Source organism: Lissotriton vulgaris, chromosome 4_1 (genome assembly GCF_964263255.1).
Source record: "Lissotriton vulgaris chromosome 4_1, aLisVul1.2, whole genome shotgun sequence".
In the NCBI taxonomy this organism is placed as follows: Eukaryota; Metazoa; Chordata; class Amphibia; order Caudata; family Salamandridae; genus Lissotriton; species Lissotriton vulgaris.
The window spans coordinates 1249386584-1249408381 of record NC_141691.1 but is presented as its reverse complement, the minus strand read 5'-3'; the positions used below and the strand labels follow the sequence as shown (position 1 = coordinate 1249408381).

The following is a 21798-nucleotide window of genomic DNA, read 5'->3' as shown; positions in this document are numbered from 1 at the left end:
AGGGCTTGGCCGAGTTTGGCCCGTACCTTCAACTGACACTCTGGCAGCACTTCCGCAACCGTCTCCTACAGAGAGTGGGTGTAGCGGCCCAAGAGGCATGCGGTGTTGGAAGACCGCAGTCCCAGACTAAGGGAGGAGAAGATCTTTTTTCCGTACTGCTCGTACCTCTTGGGTTCCCTGTCCGGCGGAACCGACGGGAATGCGGTCTGGGAATTGGAGGCCTGGATGACAAGACTCTCGGGGGTGGGGTGGGTGGACAGGAAACATGGGTCGCCCGGGGCCGGGCGGTGGCGTCTGTGGCCACGTTCCTATCTAGGGGCGAACCTGTAGCGGGCCTGGACCAAGTGCCCAAAAGAACGTTGGTCAAAGCCTCATTAAAGGGCAGCAGAGGCTCGGCCGAGCTTGACTGCGATTTAAGGACCTCAGTGAGGAGGTTAGTCCTAACGGCCGCAACGGGGAGCTCAAGGCCCAAGGCCTTGGCAGCCCTCATCAACACCACACTATAGGTTGCCCCCTCCTCCGAAGCCACGGTAGGAGGGGAGACAAAACCAGTGTCTGGAGAGGTGTCCAGGCCACTGTCCTCCCCAAGATCCCCTGTCCAGTCCTCTTGAGACTGACACTCTTTGGTCAGAGGGTCCTCAGACCCCTCCCAATCCTCCTCATCACCCATCTCCTGATACTCAGGGTTTTCAATCAATGGGGCCGGTTCATAGAAGTGAAAGTCTCCAAATGGCGTCGAAAGCGGCGCCCAGCGGCACCGTTCCGACGTCAGAACCGGAGCGAAGAAGGCATCGGGGGCGGCGCCGCCCGAGGACGGCGCCGGAGGCGACACCTGACGGACCGACGCCGGGGGGGTCGTAAGGTCCACCGGCGACGATCCAGATCCCGAAGAAGGTCCAGTGGGGTCCCGAGGCACCGGGCCTGAAGGCGCCGGTGGCGTCGGGACCGCTAGACCCTGCGGCGCCGAACCCGAAGGCGCCGGCGGTGTTGGGACTGTGGGACCCCGCGGCGCTGGGCCTGAAGGCGCCGGCGGCGTCGGGGCCGAAGCACCCGACGGCGTCGGGGCCAGAGCCCCCGACCCGCTAGGGGCCCCAGATGGGTCCGCTGGGCCCGAAGGCACCGCGGAGCGCTCGATCTTCTACGGCATCTGTTGGACTCCTGCCCAACCCACACACTGCAGGAACGAGGAATAGTCCAGTCCCCTTCCCCGACTCACCAGCCACTCACTGAATGAAACACATGAGTAAGCTGCTGACCCAGAAAAGAGGGTGGAAACAAAAAGGTAACCAAACCTTCCACCCTTGGATCGTATCTTAACAGAAACACCCGTCTCCTTCTTCTGCACCTGCAAAGGGGGGACACAATGTACACCCTACTGTAATTATGCAATCCCCAGTCCTTCTTCTGCTACAAAACACCAACATCCAGCCACAACATGTCACAGACACTTACCGGAAGGTAGGGCAGGCTTAGCGTCAAGGAGTTTGTCCTTCAGATTTTACCCCAAGATAATGTCTCTTAGGTGATTTCCTGAAAGGACCAAACGGGACAAGAAGGGCGTTTTAGATCTGGTTAAAGTAATGATATGCCGGGTAAAAAACAGACCCCTTGTACAGGTCTGAAAAAAACCCTCTCTGTCTGGGATTAGGGAATCAGGCTGGGACTCAGCGAGAACGCGTCTTATCCTCCGCTCGCTATTCGTGAATGTAAACAAACCCAGCCGGGTCTGCTTCGCGGAATGGACGAAAACGTCACTTCCGCATAACGAAGCGGACAGGTAATGCTCTCGCGACCGTAAACTCCGCGTCTCCAAAACGGGAGAGCAGCGGAAAGCGGGCAACCAACAAACAGGGGCCCCTGAATGTTACGGCGGTTAACCCCAACGGTCCTAAATCAAGGTTAAGGGAAAAATTACGGGACACAAGGAAATAAACTACAAAACCCTCGCTAAGGGAAGGGACAGGAAAAAGAAACGGGATAAGCTGCAAACAAGGTACTAGGACCAGGGAGGAAACAAGGATGAGGAAAAAGAACTTGAGAACAGCAGGGAATCCTCCAAATCTTTACACGAGCCCGTGTAAAGACAACAGCCATCAACTGGAAACACCGGAGCCAGAATGCAGGAACCACCAGGTAGCAATAACAAGCATGGACATAAGGGTAGGACTCCTTTTTATAATACCGGGGTGTCATGTGATGTATGTGGGCATGGTCAGCAAAAGAGGACTGGGGACCAGGACCTAACAGCATCGCGTCTCGCCCAGGGACCGGAGGGTGTGGAGCGGGACATGACGCCTGCGACTCCTAAGGAGCCGCGTGGGCGGTGTCGCCCGTAACCCCGGCCGCATCGCGCGAGCGTCGGGGGGAGTCAGAAGAGCGATGACGCCTCTTCGACTTCTTGTGCTTTTTACCTGACGACGACTTCGACCCGGAGGAGTGGTGCTGACTCTCGGAACTGTGGTGGCTCCGAGCCCGCGACCTGTCCCTTGACCTCCCATGGGACCAGGACCTCTCACGGCGCGAGCCGACTGCCGGAGTTCGAGTCGCCTGCGGAACCGCTCCCGCCTAGCTTTCGAAGAGGGGGCCCGGCAGTCGGAACAGACCTTGTCGTCGTGGTCGACGCCTAGACAAGTTAGGCACAGGTGGTAAGGATCCGTGACCGACATCGTGCGGTCGCAATCCTCGCAGTGCTTGAAACCAGGCATCCCTACGGCACCGATCGGAGTCGTAAGACTTCGAGAAATGATCAAAAATGATCCAAATAAGTTAGTCAAAAATTTACTAGGGTTACTGCTTTTTCCAGATCTGCGCTTGCTGGCTCGGAAAAAAGAAGAACTGACGTCAGCACGCGGAGGCGGCATCTAAGTACTCCGACGTCGTCATCACGGCGCCCACGACGCCGACGACGGACGCGGAGCTGCAGGCGACACCTACCGACGTGCATGGGTACTGCTACGCAAAAGTTTTCGGATCCAGTCTGACGCCTGGGGATAGTCTAAGGTAAGGAATCTATCACTAACGTGTCTCTTTCAGATAAATATTTCTATCAACATTCACAAAGTGGAAGGGATCCTATGGGGATAACAGGTTACCTAATCACAATTTGGCTTTTGTACATTTTAAAAACCTTTTTTTCAGTAGCAAACAACCCAAATCTGCGAACTGGGCTGTTTGCCACCTCAAAAAAGGTTTTTGTATGTATAGTCCTATATTACTAAAGGATGATATGGTAGCGTACGGTCATTTACAGACAGTAAATTTCCTATTAAAATATTTCTAAGTCACAAAGAATTACAAAGAATGGGCTGTCATAACTACTGAAATATATTTTGAAAACTTTGCCCAGTTTACTTATTAGCTATTTAAATGTTTAAAAAAAAACTGATACTCTTAAACCTTTCATTTCACACTCTTTGTGCATGCCAGGCAACTCAATTACAAAATACTGGAACTCTGCAGTCAGAGAAAGAAAGGTAATTGTAAGATGTAAGCTGATCTCTGTCTCTGAACAGTGAGCGAATGTGACAAGATAAAAACAATTTTTAAAGACATCTTTATTTGGCCTTCACTTTCTAAGTGAACACTTAGTGAGTGTAACAATTAATTAAAGTCCTCCCATGGGGACTACATTTTTAGGCAAATCAAAAAATGAATTTAAGGTTGAACCATAACTACACAGTTCCAACCAACAATGTTACATTGTGAGTGTATATTACATAGGTGGCTGCAATCCCTGTAGAAAGGCCTGTCTCTAACTTCATTATTATAGGCGACTTGCGAGGTTTCCTGACATCTCTGATAAAGAAATGACATAGCTGTTTAATTGTAATAAGTTACTACAGTTGAGTTCGAACGTCACAATACCTGCTGCCAGGGTGAAAGGTAGGTCACATACCATAATTACAGCTGCAGTTTAGACAAGGAAAAAAAGGAACTGGCTTTTTCTTCTTCTGATATCTTTTTCTAAAAAGAAAAAGAGATCAGCAGAAAGGAGACTTTATGACATGTTTATTTGTTCCAGGTTATAGTTCAAAGCAGAAAAGATTGAGTTTGTGCAGGTTTGTATTCAATCGGAGTCACAACATTTCTAACCTGCCTTACATTAAACCAGAGTTCCATGATCTTATAATGCACCTCAGCCTTCGGCTTCGTTCCTCTATATGGTCAGTGAACTCCTCAAGAACATGAAATAACCTTATATAATACGGCAGGGGGCGCCAATGTATCCTAGTTAGTGAACTAGTTAGTGCTTACGACTTTTGCTAATGCTCCTTTCATGGAGAAACAGAAGATCCAGTCATTGTCTCGTGATCTGAGCATCACTGTGTTGTGGGCCTGATGAAGGAGAAGAAAGTTCACTTTGTCACCATACGGATCATGGCTGCACTTGCAGATGCAATCCAAGCGATTGAATAGGCTTGCCTTTTTAGAAGCAGCAACACAGGTCGTGACACCATTACTTCAAAACACCTTTATAATTATGTTTAAACTGTTAGTGAAGGTGAAAGAAAACTCTCTTGATAATAAAAAAAAACTGGAAGCTCATCTTCAAAGTAACAGAGGTCTGCTATTTAACAAGGATACAACAGATCATTTGGTTGGTTATCCATGCTTGCTGATTACCTTTTTTTTGTTTGCTGGTTTTCCAGGTCTTAAATAATCTAGATTCAGTTGTGCGTGGCAGTGTTTCATTTGTTCCATGCAGTTGCCAATGAGGTCAGCTGAATAAAAGACACACAGGAAATAAATGAATGTGTATAATAATTGCAGAGGTAGTTATAAGCTTTGTCCAATGTCTGTACATTACTTATCACAATTCAATAAATAAAACCCAGAAAATATATTCATGCTTTAAATTCTGTCCATTCAATACAATGTATATTTCTGTTTCACACAGCACACTTAATAATTTGACAATTTTTGAATATTATTATATTTGTTTGCCAATTACCTGACACCCACCCACTCACTGGGCATATTTAACAGTGCAAATAAAACATACACCTTTGGAGAGAGAAGAGCAAATTTAACTATTCCCATTGTCTCATATTTTCATGCAGTTAGTCTTATCAGTAAGCATTAACATTAATGGGTGAATGTGAAGAATGGCACAGGAGGTGCCTTGAAATCATCGGACCCTCTTTAAATATATCTTGTAAGCATGGTTATACAGCACTCTCAGTGTGGTTTTGAAAATCGTACAGCCAATAAAAAGACCAAGCTAGTTACCTTTGGTAACGCTTTTTCTGATGGATACCCTAACCAAAGACTCCTTAATTTCAGAATAACCCTAGGCACCAGACTGGATGCATAGAACTTTCTCAGCAATGCAGCTGCCACAGCTAGGTCGTCCCATGTCGCCCTGGGGTTAGAACGTTCAGCTCCAGAAGTGGTGGAGCGAAGCTGCATATAAGCACTACCCATGCATGCGGACACTAATTTCTTGATTTTGCTCCTTTTGCACCCTATGATGTGGAGTACTAAGAAAAAAATGTATGTGACAGTTTACCAAAACCAATTATATCATGATGTCCAGGAGTCCACTCCACAGAACGGGAAAGTGAGAGGGCAGTAGGAAATCTGTGGTTAGATGGAGTATGCACCACACAGAGCTTTGCCAAGCGTCAGTAACCTGTTTATCTAATGGATAGTTCTAAAAACAGATTCCTGACTTTAGATACCATAGCAGAATTCCCAAAGATAAAGGGTCTGAAAAGTGTAGTCAGACTACAAAGCTTTGCAGGATAGAGCAGACGAAATGGACCACCCATCAAACTTGGCAGTCAAAGCAGTAGTGTTTCATTAATGAACAAGTTACTCATCTTCGTTAACGCTTTATCTGGTAGAGACAGGATCTAGCCGCAGATTCCTTACCTTTAAATTCTCCCCAAGTGCCACACTGGATATGGGAAAAAATGTCAGCAGTACCTCTCCGTGTCAGTAGAGGGCATCGCGAGGCTCCATAGTGACATCGACCGCCAGATGTGATGTTAACGGAGTCCATATATGCCCCTTCCCAATGCGCTGACGTTAGGTTCTTCGACGACTAAATTCCCTTTCCAAAATACAGAGCCCCTTGCAGAAAGAGGCCAAGGAAATAGTGTGCCAATAAAGAGATATCTCTGTCTCTCTCTCTGTCAACAGAGATGTATCTGCATGAAGGAGCAGCCCAATATTAAGCCGGAGGAATATCCCAATATCAAGCAGGATATGCAAAAAACATAATAAATCAGTTCCCAGAACGGGGATGATCGGTAAGGAATCTGTGGCTAGATCATGTCTCTACCAGATAAGGCGTTACAGAAGGTAAGTAACTTGTCCATCTGATAGAGACATCTAGCCGATGTTTTTTAAGCTTTGAAAAGATACCCAAGCAATGCCATATTCGGAGGAGGGGAAACATCCATTACAATGCAGTCATTACAAAAACCTACCTTTACAAAGCAACTGCCTTTACTTCGCATGCCATTACAATGCATGCCATTACAACGCATACCATTACAACTCATTATAAGGTAAGCCATGGAGATTTGTTTAGTATTAGGGTGGGTATGGGTTTTGGGGTACATGAGAATAGTAATTCTTACACCTACACTATCCAACACTTATCCTACTGTTTCACTCACTGGAGTGGGAATAGTAAATTTTACCCTTACACTATCCAACACTTACCCTACTGTTTGTCCTAAAAGTATTATGCATTGTAATGTACGCATTGTAATGGTATGCATTGTAATGGAATGCGTTGTAAAGGTAGTTTTAAAAAATGCGTTGTGATGGCATGCGTTGTAAAATCATGCAATTTAATGGTAGTTGCGATGTAAAGACTGCATTTTAAAAGCATGCGTTATAATTGAATGCGTTGTAATGTCATATATTCCCAGAGGAGGGACTGCAGAATGGATCAGACCCCAATATCCTGTAAAACAGAGCGAACAAAAAGGCCCTCTCTGCAAACCTGGGAATCCAGGTAGCAGTGTCTGGCAAAAGTGTGCAGAGATGCCCTTGTGGCAGCTTGGCATATATCCGAAATGTGAACACCACGCTGGACAGCTGTGGGGGCCGCTTTTGCCCTGGTAGAATGGGCCCTAACTCCTTCAGGGCGCACCTTCTTCCCTAAGGCGGAACACATGTTTATACAGAGGATAACCCATCAGGAAATAGCCCTCTTCTGGACAGCCTGACCGCTCTTTGTACCCACGTACCCTATAAAGAGTTGGCCATTCACCCGGAATTCTTAGGTTCGATCAAGATAGAACGATAGCGCTCTTTTTGGGTCCAGACGGAGGAGACGTTTCTCTTCCTTGGAAGGATGAGGAGGTGCATAGAAGGTGGGCAGGGTAACTGACTGTCCCAGATGGAAGAGTGTTATCACCTTAGGAAGAAAAGATGCCCTAGTCCGGAGTACTACCATATCCGGAAGGATTGTCAGGTAAGGAGGCTTTGAAGACAATGCTTGTAGTTCACGGACTCTCCTGGCAGAGGTTATTGCCACCATAAAAGCTGCCTTGATGGTGAGCAACCGCAGAGGACAGCTATGCAACGGCTCGAACAGTGCACACATCAAGAGGAGTACCAAATTAAGGCCCCACTGTGGCATGATGAAAGGTGAAGGGGGGACAAATGGGTTAGCTCCTTTAAAAATCTCTGCACTATTGGAGATTTGAACAAGGATGGTTGATCAGTCAACCAAACAAAAAAGAAAGGGCAGAGAGGTAACCCTTCAAAGTGCCCAGAGCAGAGCCTTGCTGGGCCAAAGAAAGTGTGACGAGAAGGACTTCAGAGAAGGGAGCAGATAAAGTATCATTAGACCAATCTGTACAATAGTTACAAAACTTGTTCCATCGGCAGGCATAAACTGAATTTGTGGAGGGACGCCTGGCTGCCAAGATAACCTCACAGACTTCGGGAGGAAGGTCAAAAGCGGTCAACTGTCGCTGCTCAATCTCCACGCAAGGCGGCGGAGAATGAAAAGGTTCGGGTTGAGGACCCTCCCCTGTTTCTGCGACAGAAGATCATCTCGAAGGGACAGCCTGATCAGAGGATCGATGCTCATGTCTAGAAGCATGGGATACAAAACTCTGTGCCCAGTCTGGAGCCACAAGAATAACTTGTGCCCGGACACTCCTGATCTTCTTGAGCACTCTGGGCAGAAGTGGTAAGGGCAGAAAGGCGTATAGGAGGCCTGGGGTCCATTCGAGAATCAAGGTGTCGCTGAGCGAGTGCCGCCTTGGAAACTCCGACACGCAACACAGCTGACATTGTGCGTTTTCTCCGGAGGCGAACAGATCTAACCAAGGCTCTACCCACCACTAAAATAGACCTTGTGCCACCTCTGGATGCACATGACATTCGTGATCCGCAAGGCACCTTCAGCTGGGTTTGTCCGCCCTGGCGTTCAGGGAATTAGCCAGGTGTTGAAGCACCTGGGAAATGCTCTGACGTTCCAGCCAAGTCCAGAGACACAGGGTCTCTTGAAAGAGGGTCCACAACCCCACTCTGCCCTGTTTGTTGCAGTACAACATGGTGGTAGTTTTGTCTTTGGACCCTTGATTGAGCCTTCTCTTTATTTATGGCAAAAAGGGTTTTATGGCCAATCGGATCGCCCGAAACTCCAGTAGCCTCCGCCAGAGACCAGAGTCATCTGATCTCCACCTCCCCCACATAGCTAACCCCAGCCCAGAAGGGTAGTGTCCGTCACTACTGTGAGATTTGGGTGGGGGAAGGGAGAGGGGTCTGCCGTTGAACCACTCGCGGTCTGTCAGCCACCAATGCAGATCTTTCGCAGTACCCTCTGAAATCTGAACCAGGTCGGTGAGGTTTCCTTGATGCTGTGCCCATTGGAAATTCAGGTCCCACTCCAGAGCCCGCATGTTCCACAGTGCATGGGTCACTAGTAGGATGCAGGAGGCCATGAGGCCCAGCAGCCTCAGAATAAGTCTCACCGAAACCAAGGATACAGGCTGAAACATCGGTATCATAGCCTGTATATCCTGGACTCGCCGTTTGGGAGGATAGACCCGAAACTGCACTGTGTCCAGAACCACCCCAATGAAAGGAAGCAACTCAAAGGGAGTCAGGTGTGACTTCCGCACGTTGATAGTAAACCCCAGCAAATGCAAGAGGTTCACCATTGTCTTGAGGTGAGAGACGACTGCCTGGAAAAAGCCCGCCTTTAACAAATAGTCGTCGAGATAGGGGAAGAATGGAACCCCAGATCTCCGCAGATGAGCTGCGACCACCGCCATCAACTTTGTGAACACCCGAGGCGCACTGGTGAGGCCAAAAGCGGAGCACAGTAAACTGAAAGTGCTCAAGGCCCACCGTAAACCGCAGGTAGCAACGATGGGCAGGCAGGATGAGAATATGGAAGTAGGCATCCTGCACATCCAGTGCTACCATCTAGTTTCCTGGGTCCAAGGCAAACAGGACCTGAGCAAGGGTGAGCATCTTGAATATCTCCTTTTTGAGGAAGAAATTAAGGGTTCTGAGGTCTAGGATAGGACGAGGGCCTCCATCCTTTTTGGGGACCAAGAAGTAGGAAAATAGCAATCACTGCCTACTTCGGGCCCGGGAACACTCTCTATGGCTCCCTTGACCAAGAGAGCATTGACCTCCTTGCGGAGCAAAACAAGGTGATCCTCCGTCAGCCGATCATATGCTGGGGCATAGAGGAAGGCAAAGTCTTGAAGGGGAGGGAGTAGCCCCTCCGGACTATTTGTAGCACCCACCTGTCCGATATGAAGTTTTGCCAGTGGTGGAAGTGATGGTGTATTCTGCCACCAACTGGCCAAGAATGGTCCTGGGGGATCCGACTAGGAATTTCTTGCGGTGGAGGACGCAATAGTGGCTTGAATTCTGGTTTCTTAACCCACAAGGCTGGGGTGAGCCGTGTCCCCGGACCCGCAGAGGTTGCTGAACTTGCGGGGCCCTCGGGCCGGAATCGGGCTGGCGCGGCTGGTAACCTCTTCCCTAGCCACGAAAGGAGCGAAAAGTGGGGGCAGTAGTGAGGCCCAATGACTTGGCCGCGGAGCCCGCGAGTCCTTGTAGCACTCAAGGGCAGCATCTGTCTTGTCTGCGAAGAGACGGGAGCCATCAAAAGGAATGTCCATGAGGTTGGCTTGGACATCCCCCGAAAAAAAAAACTGTTCTCAGCCAGGCGTGGCCACGAACTACCACTTGCGTGGAAATCGCTCCACCTAGCGTGCAATTCGTGTACAAGCCACACCTGATGGCAAACTTAGCTGCATCTCTCTCATCAGATATAGCTTCGGAGAGTAGAGCTCGGTCCCTCTTCGAGACTCAGGCCAGCACCTGCCTTACTGTATCCCATAGAGAATTGAAGTAACGGCCCAAGAGGCATGCTGTATTTAGTTTTCCAGTCTCTTGGATTTCCTGTCCAGGGGTGCGGAGGAAACGCGCCTCCGGGAGTTGAAGCTTGGACTACCAAGTTTTGGGGAGTGGAGTGAATGGTGAGAAAAGTGGGTACCCGGGTGCGGGGCGATGGCAGTGGGCAATTGTCTTATTTACAGGAGCCCCTGTGCTAGGTTTGGGCCATGTCCCCAGAAGGACGTCTGTCAAGGCCTCATTGAAAGGCAGTAAGGGCTCCAAGCTCGAGACCCTAGGCTGCAGGACCTCTGTCAAGACGTTCGTCCATGGAGCCGGGCTGGAGCTGCCGCCACGGGAACCACGGGGGCGCTCTGTTCTCTGAGCATGCGGGGCCCAAAGGCGAGCAGTAGGGTCAGCCCGCCCAAATATGATGCACATAGCGTCATAAAATGCTTTGGGCGGGGGTCGCTCCCGGCCCCGGAAAGGGAGGGAAACACGGAGCTGACCCAGGCACTCACTCCGCGGGGCTCGAGCGCTGAGGTTTCTCTACAGCGTCACGAGACGGGCGAGGCAAAGTCGAAGCACACTTCGACTTGTGCTTTTTGTGGTGCCTCTTCCCTGACTTCGATGACTTAGATGAAGAGGACTTCGAATCACCGGATCCGTGCTCGGACCTTCCTCTTGACTGAGACGAGGACCGGGATCAAGACTGGCAAGGGGATCTTTGCGGGGCTGGAGCCAGGGCTGCAAGAAGCTTTAGGGAAAGCTCTGTCAAAGCCTTCGGCGCCATGCACCGGCAGTCAGAGCTCTACTTTGAGTCGTGGTCGCGCTCCAGGCACAACAGACAAACCAAATGGGGGTTCGTGACCAACATGGCGCAGTGACATTAGCCGCACGTCTTGAAGCCCGAAGTCTTCTTACTCGACATTCTTAATTACACCAACAGAGGCAACAAAAAGTCGACAAAAGTCTGTGAAAAAATGACAGGGGGTAGCTATCTTCACCGGATCAGCGCTGGCTGGCGTGAAAAGAAAAGAACTGACGTCAGCTTGCCGAAGTGGCGGTTATATTGGCAACGCAGATGACGAACATGTCACCAACGTCACACAGAGTTGACCAATGCCATCTACTCGGACACAGGGGTACTGCTACAAAAATCTTCCAGATCTAGCCTGACGCCTGGAAGTTCAAAGGTAAGGAATCTGCAGCTAGATGTCTCTATCAGAGTATGCCTGACACAAGTGTCTAGCCTTGTGTGCACTATGTCTGGAGAGACAGTAGGAAGAGGGTCGAAATTTTGGGTGGCCGAAGCGGCCTGTACCACAAAACTGGGATGAGGAGGATGGTGTAGGAAACAAGCCGGATCACCGGACGATGTCTGTGAGAAATAGAGCGATCTACAGTGCCCCCTGTAGCAGGTTTAGCCCAAGCCCCAAACAAAATATAAAAAAGAGCTTCACTATAAGGATGTACCAGCTCTATCACTGTTTGGTCTTGATGGAAGACGTCAAGTAATCCATCATTCCTACAGAAGGAAATATTATATCCAAAACAAAAGAAACTCGTCTGGGCATGTAACCCAGAGAGGAGCTCACCCCTGCAGCAAGGCCTGGAAAGGAAAGAAGGCCTGAGACTCGATAAGACTCCAAGTCAATAGCTTCACCCAACTCACTTCCCCAGCTGACCTCCATAGGAGGATGGTCAATGTCAGAGATGGGTTGGGGAAACTCCAAATCCTCTCCATAATTGTGTTCCTCAGAAGGAAACACAGGAGGGGGCTCCAAAGAGAGCAGAGGTAAGGAGCCTGAGAGGTGGCTCCACCGGCGCCACAGCGGCGATGCATGGGGCGGAACGGGGGAGTGGCATGGCGTCAATCGGCGCCGGCTGATCAGATACAGGAGCTGAAGGTGGGAGCCCCGGAGGGCAGTGCACCGGAGTCAAAACGGATCTGAAATCCAAAGGCCGAACTGAGGCTGAGGGTGAACCCGCCGACGTGGACACAGTCACGAGCCGAGGGCGGTCCAGAAGAAGGTGAAGACACAAAGATAGTATTAAGAAATGTTTAATTGTATCGCATCTGGGTAAGAGTCGCCCTAGCAGCAGCTCCAGGGCTGGGAGGCGCGGGATAGACTTGTGCATGACTCTTCAACGAAGATCGGGAACAGGCTTTATGTGGCAAAATCAGGGATCAGGGGAAGCCGTGACTACAAACGCCTGCGCCATGAATTACCTTGGTACGTTGATGGGGAGTGACATCCATGGGAATGGCTCCTGGAGTGGGCCTTCGGCCGGTGTGTGGAGTGCAAAGGGGACCGAAGTCGACAGGAAGTCTTGAAAGACTGCAACATCCACATCGCTAGGAGCTTCATTCGACGTTTCCTCAGTGCCTTCGGGTGAAGTTTACACCTCCAGGTACAACATACAGATAGAGTGAGGGTCTGTAGCAGACATTTGTCTTGCACAGAACCCACAAGGCTTGAACCCCGAGGACTTGAGAAATTGTTAAAAGCACACTGTTTCGTTCTACGAAAATGTAGAAGGAGGCCTAAAAACAGCCTGACGAACCGTTTACTTAATGACAGTTGATAGCGCGGAATAGAAGAAAATTATGTCAGGGCATCAGGAAGGGGAAAATATGCAGTCCGTTGACGTCAGATTCAGTGGTAAATGTCATTACGGAGTTGCACAACGTACTCTATCGACACGCAGTGGTACTGCTGAAAGTTTTTCCGGACCGAGTCTGGTGCCTGGGGAGAATTCAAAGGTAAAGAATCTGCAGCTAGATGTCTCTATCAGATATGCGTATCAACACCCGTGTCACAGCCTAGCGATGTCCAGAACTCAAACTCCCCTTGCAAATGCCATCATAGCTGCCTTGCCTCTGGTGGAATGAGTTCAGAGGGCTTCAGGGGATGTGTCTCTGCTAGCAGACAGCAGATTTTAATGCAAAGGGCTATTCATCATGACGAGGTCCTTTCTGCACCAACTTCCTTTTTTAGTTTCAGAAACTCCTACAAAGAGTTGGTCATCCACATGATGCTTCCTTAGGCGGTCAATTTAAAAATGCACCATCTTTTTAGGGTCATGCCATTGGAGCCTCTCTCCCTCCTTGGAAGGATGAGTTTGAGCAACAACCGTTGGGAGAGAGATTGAACGTGGGAAGGGAATCACAACTTTCAGCAAGATGTCTACTAGTGTCCCCCGCACTAATTTGCCTGACAAGAAAGTGGTGTAGGACAGCTGCACTGAGAACACCTGCAGTTCACTCACACAGCAAGCAGAGGTGATGTCAATTAGGAAGCTGCTTTGCGTGTCAATAGTCAAGGTGAGAAGATGTGCACTCGATCAATAGATATGCATTGGCTCAAAAGATGAGCACAACAGAAAAGTCAACACTAAGTCCAAGTCCCATTGTGGTATGTCAAATAGCTTTGGGGGAAACATGCGAGTCAGACCTTTGATAAAGCAGATTACAACTGGTAATTTATAAAGAGGTGGTTGATCAGAAAAACAAAGAAAGGCCAAATGAGTAGACAGATAACAACAAACTGTGCCCATCTTAAGAACTGCTAGGTCGATGATGAAATACCAGCAGATCCAAAACCTTGGCCCCCGAGAGTTGGTATGACTAGAATCACAATTAGGCACACTCCATGCACAGATAAGACTTTGTCGAAGGATGTTGTGCTGGAAGGATAACATTGATTACTGCAGACACCATTCCGACAAATGCATTTAACTGTTGCCACTCAAACTCAACGCACAGAAGTGTGAGTTGTGGAGAATCAGATGCACGACCCTGCCTTGTTGCTGAGACAGGCAGTCCTCCCAAAGTGGTAGCCAAATCGGAGGGAAAATGCTCAAGCTCAGAAACTCTGGGTACAACATCCTCTTAGCCTAGACCGGGGCTATTCATATGAATTTGGCATGTGATGTCCAGACTTTCACAAAACTCTAGGAGGAGAGGAAGTGGTTGGAATGCATACAGAAGACCAGTGTCCCATCGCAGTCACAATGAGTCTTCTAGTGACTTTTTTATAGGAAACAACATTACACAGTAGAGTTGATACTGCAAGTTCTCGCCAGTGACTAACTGATCTAAACAGGGCAGCCATCAAAGGTACTCCTTGCCATCCCCAGTGGGAGACACACTTGTTATCCTCCAGCTAGGGTCAGCTCGTTTTGTCTGTTTTTACATTCAAGGACCCTGCCAGATGGTTGGTGTTAGATTTGGGGGTCTCTAGTTGGCACATGTGACAAATAGGGACCCTCTCCTCTAGTCAGGACAAGGGGATTACACTCTGAAAATAACCCCTGCTCACCCTCTAGGCTGCGTGGCACGAGCAGTCGAGGCTTATTTAAATTAAGCAGTTGTGACCACATACAGTAACCCAGTGACAACACTACAAATGGACACCACACAGATTTTATATTAAAAATAAGTAGACTTTATATAGAGCTACCACAAGACCACAACCGACAAAAATACACACTATGATTACTTTAAGATGGTAGATTTTAGCTTAGTTCAGTTCTTAGATGCGACACTCTGCACCAATGTACCTTAAGTTGCGTTGCGCATCCACGACAAGCAATGTCGCAGCGAGGGAAATGCGCCAAAGTTCAGGTGCAAAGAAATAAAGACGTGAAGATCTTCCAGATGCGGCATGATTCTCGGGGATGCGAGAAGTCCTCGGTTCGATGCGTGGACTACAGCGGCGACACCCTTACGATGCAACGGCAACAGCTCCAGCGGCGACGCTCTTCTCCCATGATGCGTGAAGCTTCCGCTTCATGCAACAACTACAGCAGCGACATCCCAGATGCAACGGCAGCAGCTCCGACGGCACAGCACTTCTCGGGGATGCGAGGTACTCTTGGTCAATGTGGTGCAATGCGACAGTTCCAGCGGCAACACCCTCCTTTGGAGTTGCGACGGCAGGCACAGCGATGGCGACACGCTCCGACCTCGTAGCGAGATTCTTCTCCTGATGCGGTGCAGTGCAACAACTACAGCGGCGACACCCTCCTTCGAAGTTGCGACGGCAGCAGCAGTGACGGCTACACGCTTCCTCTTCGTTGCGGCACGCTTCTCTCCGATGCGGTGCAGTGCGACAGTTCCAGCGGCGACAACCTCCTTCGGAGTTGCGACGGCAGGCACAGCTCCTTGCGACAAGCAGTTCCTCAGAAGGCCCATAACAGCAGCAGGCACTTCCAAAAGAACCCTGGGGAGCTGGGGGGTGAAGTCTGTTGTCCCTGAAACTTCAGCAGGAGGCAAGCTCTTTTCCAAGCCCTTGGAGATCCTTCACAAGTTGAAAGCAAAGTACACAAAGTTCCTTTCTCCTTCTTTTAGCAGCAAGGCAACCACTGCAGGCCAATCCCCCAAGCAGCACTTCAGCTTAGGAATAGTCTCTCCTCAGTTTCTTCAGGTTCCTCTCCTCAGTAAAGGTTTCTTCTTGTAGTCCAAAAGTGATCTAATTTCATGGGATCAGGGTCCCAATATTTATACCCCCAAATCCTTTGTTCTCTGAGGGGAGAGGGGCCTTTGCCCAGTCCAAACCAGTTCTGCAGCACTCTGTTTACCAGACTTCTCCTTTACTTTCACAGTGCAGGGCAGAAACATCAGACGCTCCACAGAAGGTGGAGCCAGCATTGTGGAAGGCAAGTACATTCCTGGAGCACTTTGTTTACAGGACTCCTTCTCTTCTTTCAGATGCAGATCTCTCTATTCACCACTGGGTGACTCAGCCTGTCTCCTGGAATTCCCCAGCCCTGTCACTCACAAAACCAGACATAGGAATACACAACCTAGCAGAGGCAGGTTTGAATGGTTAGACAAGCAAATACCTACTTTCTAAAAGTGGTATTTGCAAAAACAGAATATTAAAATAAACTTTACTAAAAGATGTTTTCAGAGACAGTTCGGATTATAAAATGTAATAACTTGAACAGCCCATTCTGGCCTATGGAGAACAGGTAGCCTTGCAATAGTGAAAAACGAAAATGGCTGTAATTCACTATTAGGACATGCCACACACGCCAGGGGATGTCCTACCTTATACTTACAATGCACCATGCCCCTGGGCCTACCATAGGGGTGACTGATATGAAGAAAAGGGTTGTTTAGGGACTGGGAAGTGGGTGCACTTGCCCAGTCAGCATGACAGTATCAGACTGCATGTAGGCTCTGCGATGGCAGACCTTAGACACATTTTACAAGGCTGCTTCTGTGGGTGGCACAACCAGTGCTGCAGGCCCACCAGCAGCATTTGGATTTACACGCCCTGGGCACACTCAGTGCACTAGACTAGGGTCTGACAAGTAAACCAAATAGCCAAACATGGAACCACTGATCAATAAATCAATTTACAATCGGGAACACTTGCACTGTGGCACTGGACAGCAGTGGCACAGTGCCCAAAGCATCTAACACCAGCAAAAATACATGAGGCAACAGCAAAAATGGAAGGGAGACCCACACCAATGGTGCCAGGTCTAACAGTTGGCTACCAAAAAGATGCTGTGACAGTCTAGTGGTTTGCATACTCATAGGGCCTCCAGGGACAAGACCCAGGATCCCCTCCGCCCTCCTTGCTGCAGTAGCACATGGCAGACTTGCTGTCCTTGAGGACCTTCACCAGCCTCCCCTCCATGGATGGACAAGACTAGCATTCAAGGGCCTCACAAGCGCAGTCCAAAGCAATATCTGACCTGAAAGCCGAGAATCAGACCCTCCAACAGGATATGGAAAGGTTGGAAATTCACGCAAGACGCAATAATTTGAAATTTTTGAGAATACCAGAGGAGTCCGAGAATGGTGATGTTAAAACCATGATTTGCAAGCTCCTGAGAGAAGGTATCTTAAAAGACAGACCGGATATTGACTTGGAGCGCGAAATACAGAGAGCGAGATCCCTTTCGTAGACATTCTGATAGAAATGCCCCAAGGAAAATTTTGGTTAACTTCCTATCTTATTCTGTTAAAGAATTAATATTAAGTAGGGCTCTGAGGGACTCTTCACTTCAGATAGGGTCCTCAAAGTACTTAATTCGTTCTGATGTGGGTAGAGCGACGGCCCAAAGTCCACTGCATTCTGGAGTTAGGATCCAGAATGCAGGAATTGAGAGGTCTGGGTGCTCAGGTGATGATGAAATTTCCTGCTTCCCTTCGAGTGGTATGGAATAATAAGACTTATAATTTCACATTCCCCCACGAATTAGACGACTTTGTAATAAGTCTGAAAGAGGCTCGGAAAGTATGAGATAACAGAATGTTTAAATTTGAGACTTTAGTGGATTATATTAATAGAATAATCACCACTTTGTAGAAATACCGTTATAAATAGTTACATTAAAGTTGTAGTTTTGGAATATAAGGGGGAGATGAAGGAGAAATAAATCACAAAGAGATGCTTTAAAAAAATATATTAAAAAAAAAAAAACTCTATGTAAAGCACAGGAAAGAAGGGGGAAAAAAAAAAGGATTTTTTAATTTTGTGACTAGATGGGTGAAGGTACGTATGATTTGTATAGTATGCATAGATAGGACCAGAATTCCAGTCGGGGGGAAGGGCCTCGAATGGCGATATCTTCGCTAAAGGTAATAAGGGAAGGTTCCTCATGGGGGGAGGAGGGTGGGGAAGGAAGGGATGGAGCATTTAAAAAAAAAAAAATTCCTCATATAGCTAGAAACTCCGAGAGCACTAAGAGTCAATATGCAACTAAGAGCCACTTCCCCTTGGGGGATAATCAAGGAATATGGAGAATAAATTAAAAATAATTAGCTGGAATGTCAATGGACTGAGGGAAAGCAGAAAAATCGGTAGAATTTGTGAATTCCTAAATAAGTCTGGCGCCCATATTCTTCTATTAGAAGAAACCCACCTTAATCCACAGGAGTGTAGATTGGCTTTTAAAAATCAAAAATGGATACAGGACATTTTATGTTCTCAGCAGAGCAATAATACTAGAGGAGTGATGATAATTATCAGAATCAATAGTGGGATAAGGGTTGAGAAATATGAAACAAATAACACAGGCAGATGGCTGACTGCATCATTGGTAGTGAAAAACATAAAGATAACATGTACTGTATATTATGGCCCAAATCAAGATGCGCCAGAGGCCTTGGTTAGTCTGAAAACTAGCCTTATCGATTTTAATGCCCCCATCATATTAGGTGGCGATTTTAATTTGGTATTCGATCCTAGATTGGATTGCACTTCTAAGGCTCCTGTACCTCCACTACTTAGATCTAAAAGGGAGCTTGGAAACATAATAAAGGATTTCAATTTGATAGATGTCTGGAGGACTAAGAATCGGAATAACAGAGACTATTCATTTTATAGCCACAGACATAAGCACCACTCACGAATTGATTTTTTTCTTATTGATCAAAGTCTTCTTTCTGAGACCCTTTCCACTGCTTATATCTCGGCAATATTATCAGATCATTCCTTAGTAGAGCTAGTGCTTAAGCTCCCACAGAATTTACAAGCTAGGAGATGGACCTTAGATAGATCCTTATTATCACAAGAGAATCTAAAGCTTGAACTATTGAAACATATTTTCAACTAAATAAGAGCACTGTATCGGAGCAAATATTATGGGATGCTTTCAAGCCTTTCTTAATAGGTATATTTACATCCGAAATGATAAGAAGAAATAAAATTAGAAAAAAGGAAGATGAAGACTCTTTATCTCTTATAAAGCAAAAAGAGCAAGATTTACAGAAAGCTTCCTTAGAACAACGGATGGATGTGACATCCATTCAAAAGGAGTTAGAGAACTTAAAAATTAAATACCGGGCCAACCTAGATAAAATTATTAAATTAAGGTGGGATACGAGTAGACTCCAGGATTTTTCTTATGGGGAGAAATGTGGGCGAATACTAGCTTGGAAGGCCAGAGCAGATCGTGTTAGGAACCAGATATCCGGATTGAGGATACAGAGCTCTGGCGATATATCATCAGATAGCGGGGAGATCTTGAGTGAAGTTAAAACCTATATGCAAAATCTATATATGGGGAGCAATGACAAAATATCTTTGGAAGAGGTAGCTCAATGGTTGGAGGGAGTAAGTATACCACGCCTAACAGAGACGGATAGCTCGTTTTTAAGCTCACCAATTAAAGAGGGAGAGGTACATGATCAACTTAAGAGGATGGCCAGCGGTAAGGCTGCAGGCCCAGATGGGCTCCCAGCCGAAATATACCAAATAGGGGCGGAAATTTTAGGTCCCATTTTAACAGCCCTTTTTAATGGAATACATTTAGAAGGAGATCCTATACCCCCGACATGGTCAGAGGCCACAGTAACCCTGGTTTTGAAACCTAATAAAGACCCCTCATTGGTTGAGTCGTATAGACCAATCTCGCTGCTGAACGTGGACTATAAAATCTTTGCAGGGGTTTTGGCAGCGAGATTGGCCAAAGTTATTAAGACTATTGTTCATGAGGACCAGAGGGGCTTTATGCCGGGCAGACAATTAAATGAATTGACCTTTCAGGCCATTGCGGCAATTGACTTTGCTTCAGTGGAGGAGTTACCATTAAGCATAGTAGCCATCGACGCCGCTAAGGCCTTTGACATAGTAAGTTGGATGTACCTGTGGGAAGCTCTGTCAAAGTTTGGCATACCGACTAACTTTATAACATCGATAAAAGCGTTATATTGCCAGCCCAGAGCTAAATTCTTAGTAAATAACTTGCTTACAGATTGGGTTAAAATTACACGTGGCACTAGGCAGGGTTGTCCCCTATCCCCCTTATTATTTAATTTATACTTGGAGCCCTTTGTTATCAAATTACGATCAGATGATCTAATTGAACCTTTTCGCCTGAATGAGCTAAATTTAAAATTTGCCCTATATGCTGATGATCTCCTAATGTTCACATCTAATCCCGAAACGTCAATCCCTCAATTATTTCAACAAGCAGAAGCATTTGGAGAAGCTTCGGGGTACAAAGTTAACAAAGAAAAAACTGAGGTCATGCAATGGAACCAGGAGGTTGGGTTTCCTGGTGTAAAGACCCGTATGAGATATCTTGGCATCCAGCTTGTACAAAACATTACAGAAATACCCAAAGTTAATTTGGAGAGGGTACTTAAGGATATCAATACACTTTTACACCGTTGGTCGGGACTGGCGTTAAACATCTTTGGTAGAGTTAATCTGTTGAAGATGATCATCTTACCAAAGATCACCTTCCTTTTTAACTCAATACCTCTTTCATTTAGCCCTAAAGATATTGCTAAAATACAGGGACAGATAGGATCCTTTATTTGGAACTCCAAATCGCCCAGAATTTCTATGAAAAAACTTAGAAGAAAGATTAAAACAGGCGGGCTTGCTTTGCCAGACATTCTCTACTACTGTCAAGCTTTTCACTTTAAAAACTTTAGGTCAATGGCCGATAAAGCTGACACATCTTGTTTGGGTCAACTATTTCAAGCTTTGTTACATAACATTCCTCAAGGTAAAGAATCTTTTTTATTTAAGTTCGGAGACCCGAAGTTCTACAAGAAGGTCAGATTAAAGGTCTTGGGAACAGCTTTGAGAAATTGTGTGTTTATCAGGAAAAAATTGGACATTTCTTACTACACTCCCCTTGCCCCCATATGGGATTTGCCGGGAACACCCGAATGCCTTAGGGATCAATTATCGATTCCTCTTAGAACAGCCGGCATTGGACAGTGGCAAGATCTCATCGTAGACTCTAGACTAATGGAGTGGGATTCATTATCCAGATTAACAAATGGAACCATTACTAGATTCAAATTTTATCAGTTATCCAGCTGGTGTAGTACTATAACTTGGAATCTTATAACTAATCCTAAATTTGATCTAGTAAAGAGAAAAGGGAGCTGGAAAAAAGAAGTTTCCTTTTGGTACGAGGCACTAAATGAGAAAGATCAAGTCACGGAACCTGAACTTAATAAATTATGGGGAGAAGTAATAGCTCTACAAGATGGCGAATTACAAGGTCTTTGGGGAGATTCTTTCAAATTGTTGCATACGGTTGTTAAATCCGCCCCCTTAAAGCGAAACCACTTGTTCACATTATATAGAGCGTATTTTTCACCCAAGAAGCTGTCCAAGTTTACGAATATTGAATACTCTTGTTTGCGCTGTAAACTTTCCAAGGCAGACGACATACATATGTTCGCTGAGTGCCCTAAATTATCTCTTTTTTGGTCCAAAATAGAGGAATTTATAATAGAAGTGTGCAATATACGGTTTAAAATTACTCCGATGACCATTTTCTTTGGGTTAGAGTTTGGATCTCCGCTTAATGAGATGAGGACTAAATTTATATTCTATGCAATGATTATAGCTAGACGAGAAATATGTAAACTTTGGAAGTCAGAGATTATTCCTACCTTTGCAGATTTTTTAAGCTATATTATATATTTCAGTGAAGCTGATCTTGCATGTGATAATTCTTGCCTTGACAAAACTTGGGCGG

At 46.9% G+C, this 21798-nt stretch overlaps 1 protein-coding gene across 1 annotated transcript in view; it reads right to left on the bottom strand.

The window, feature by feature from the left end:
• Positions 1-21798, bottom strand: part of RTTN (rotatin) — a 1129552-nt gene that overhangs the window by 150257 nt on the left and 957497 nt on the right. Inside the window, exon 43 of the mRNA XM_086965450.1 lies at positions 4624-4721. Coding sequence (XP_086821576.1) covers positions 4624-4721 — 98 coding nt within the window. The remainder of the gene's footprint in view (positions 1-4623; positions 4722-21798) is intronic.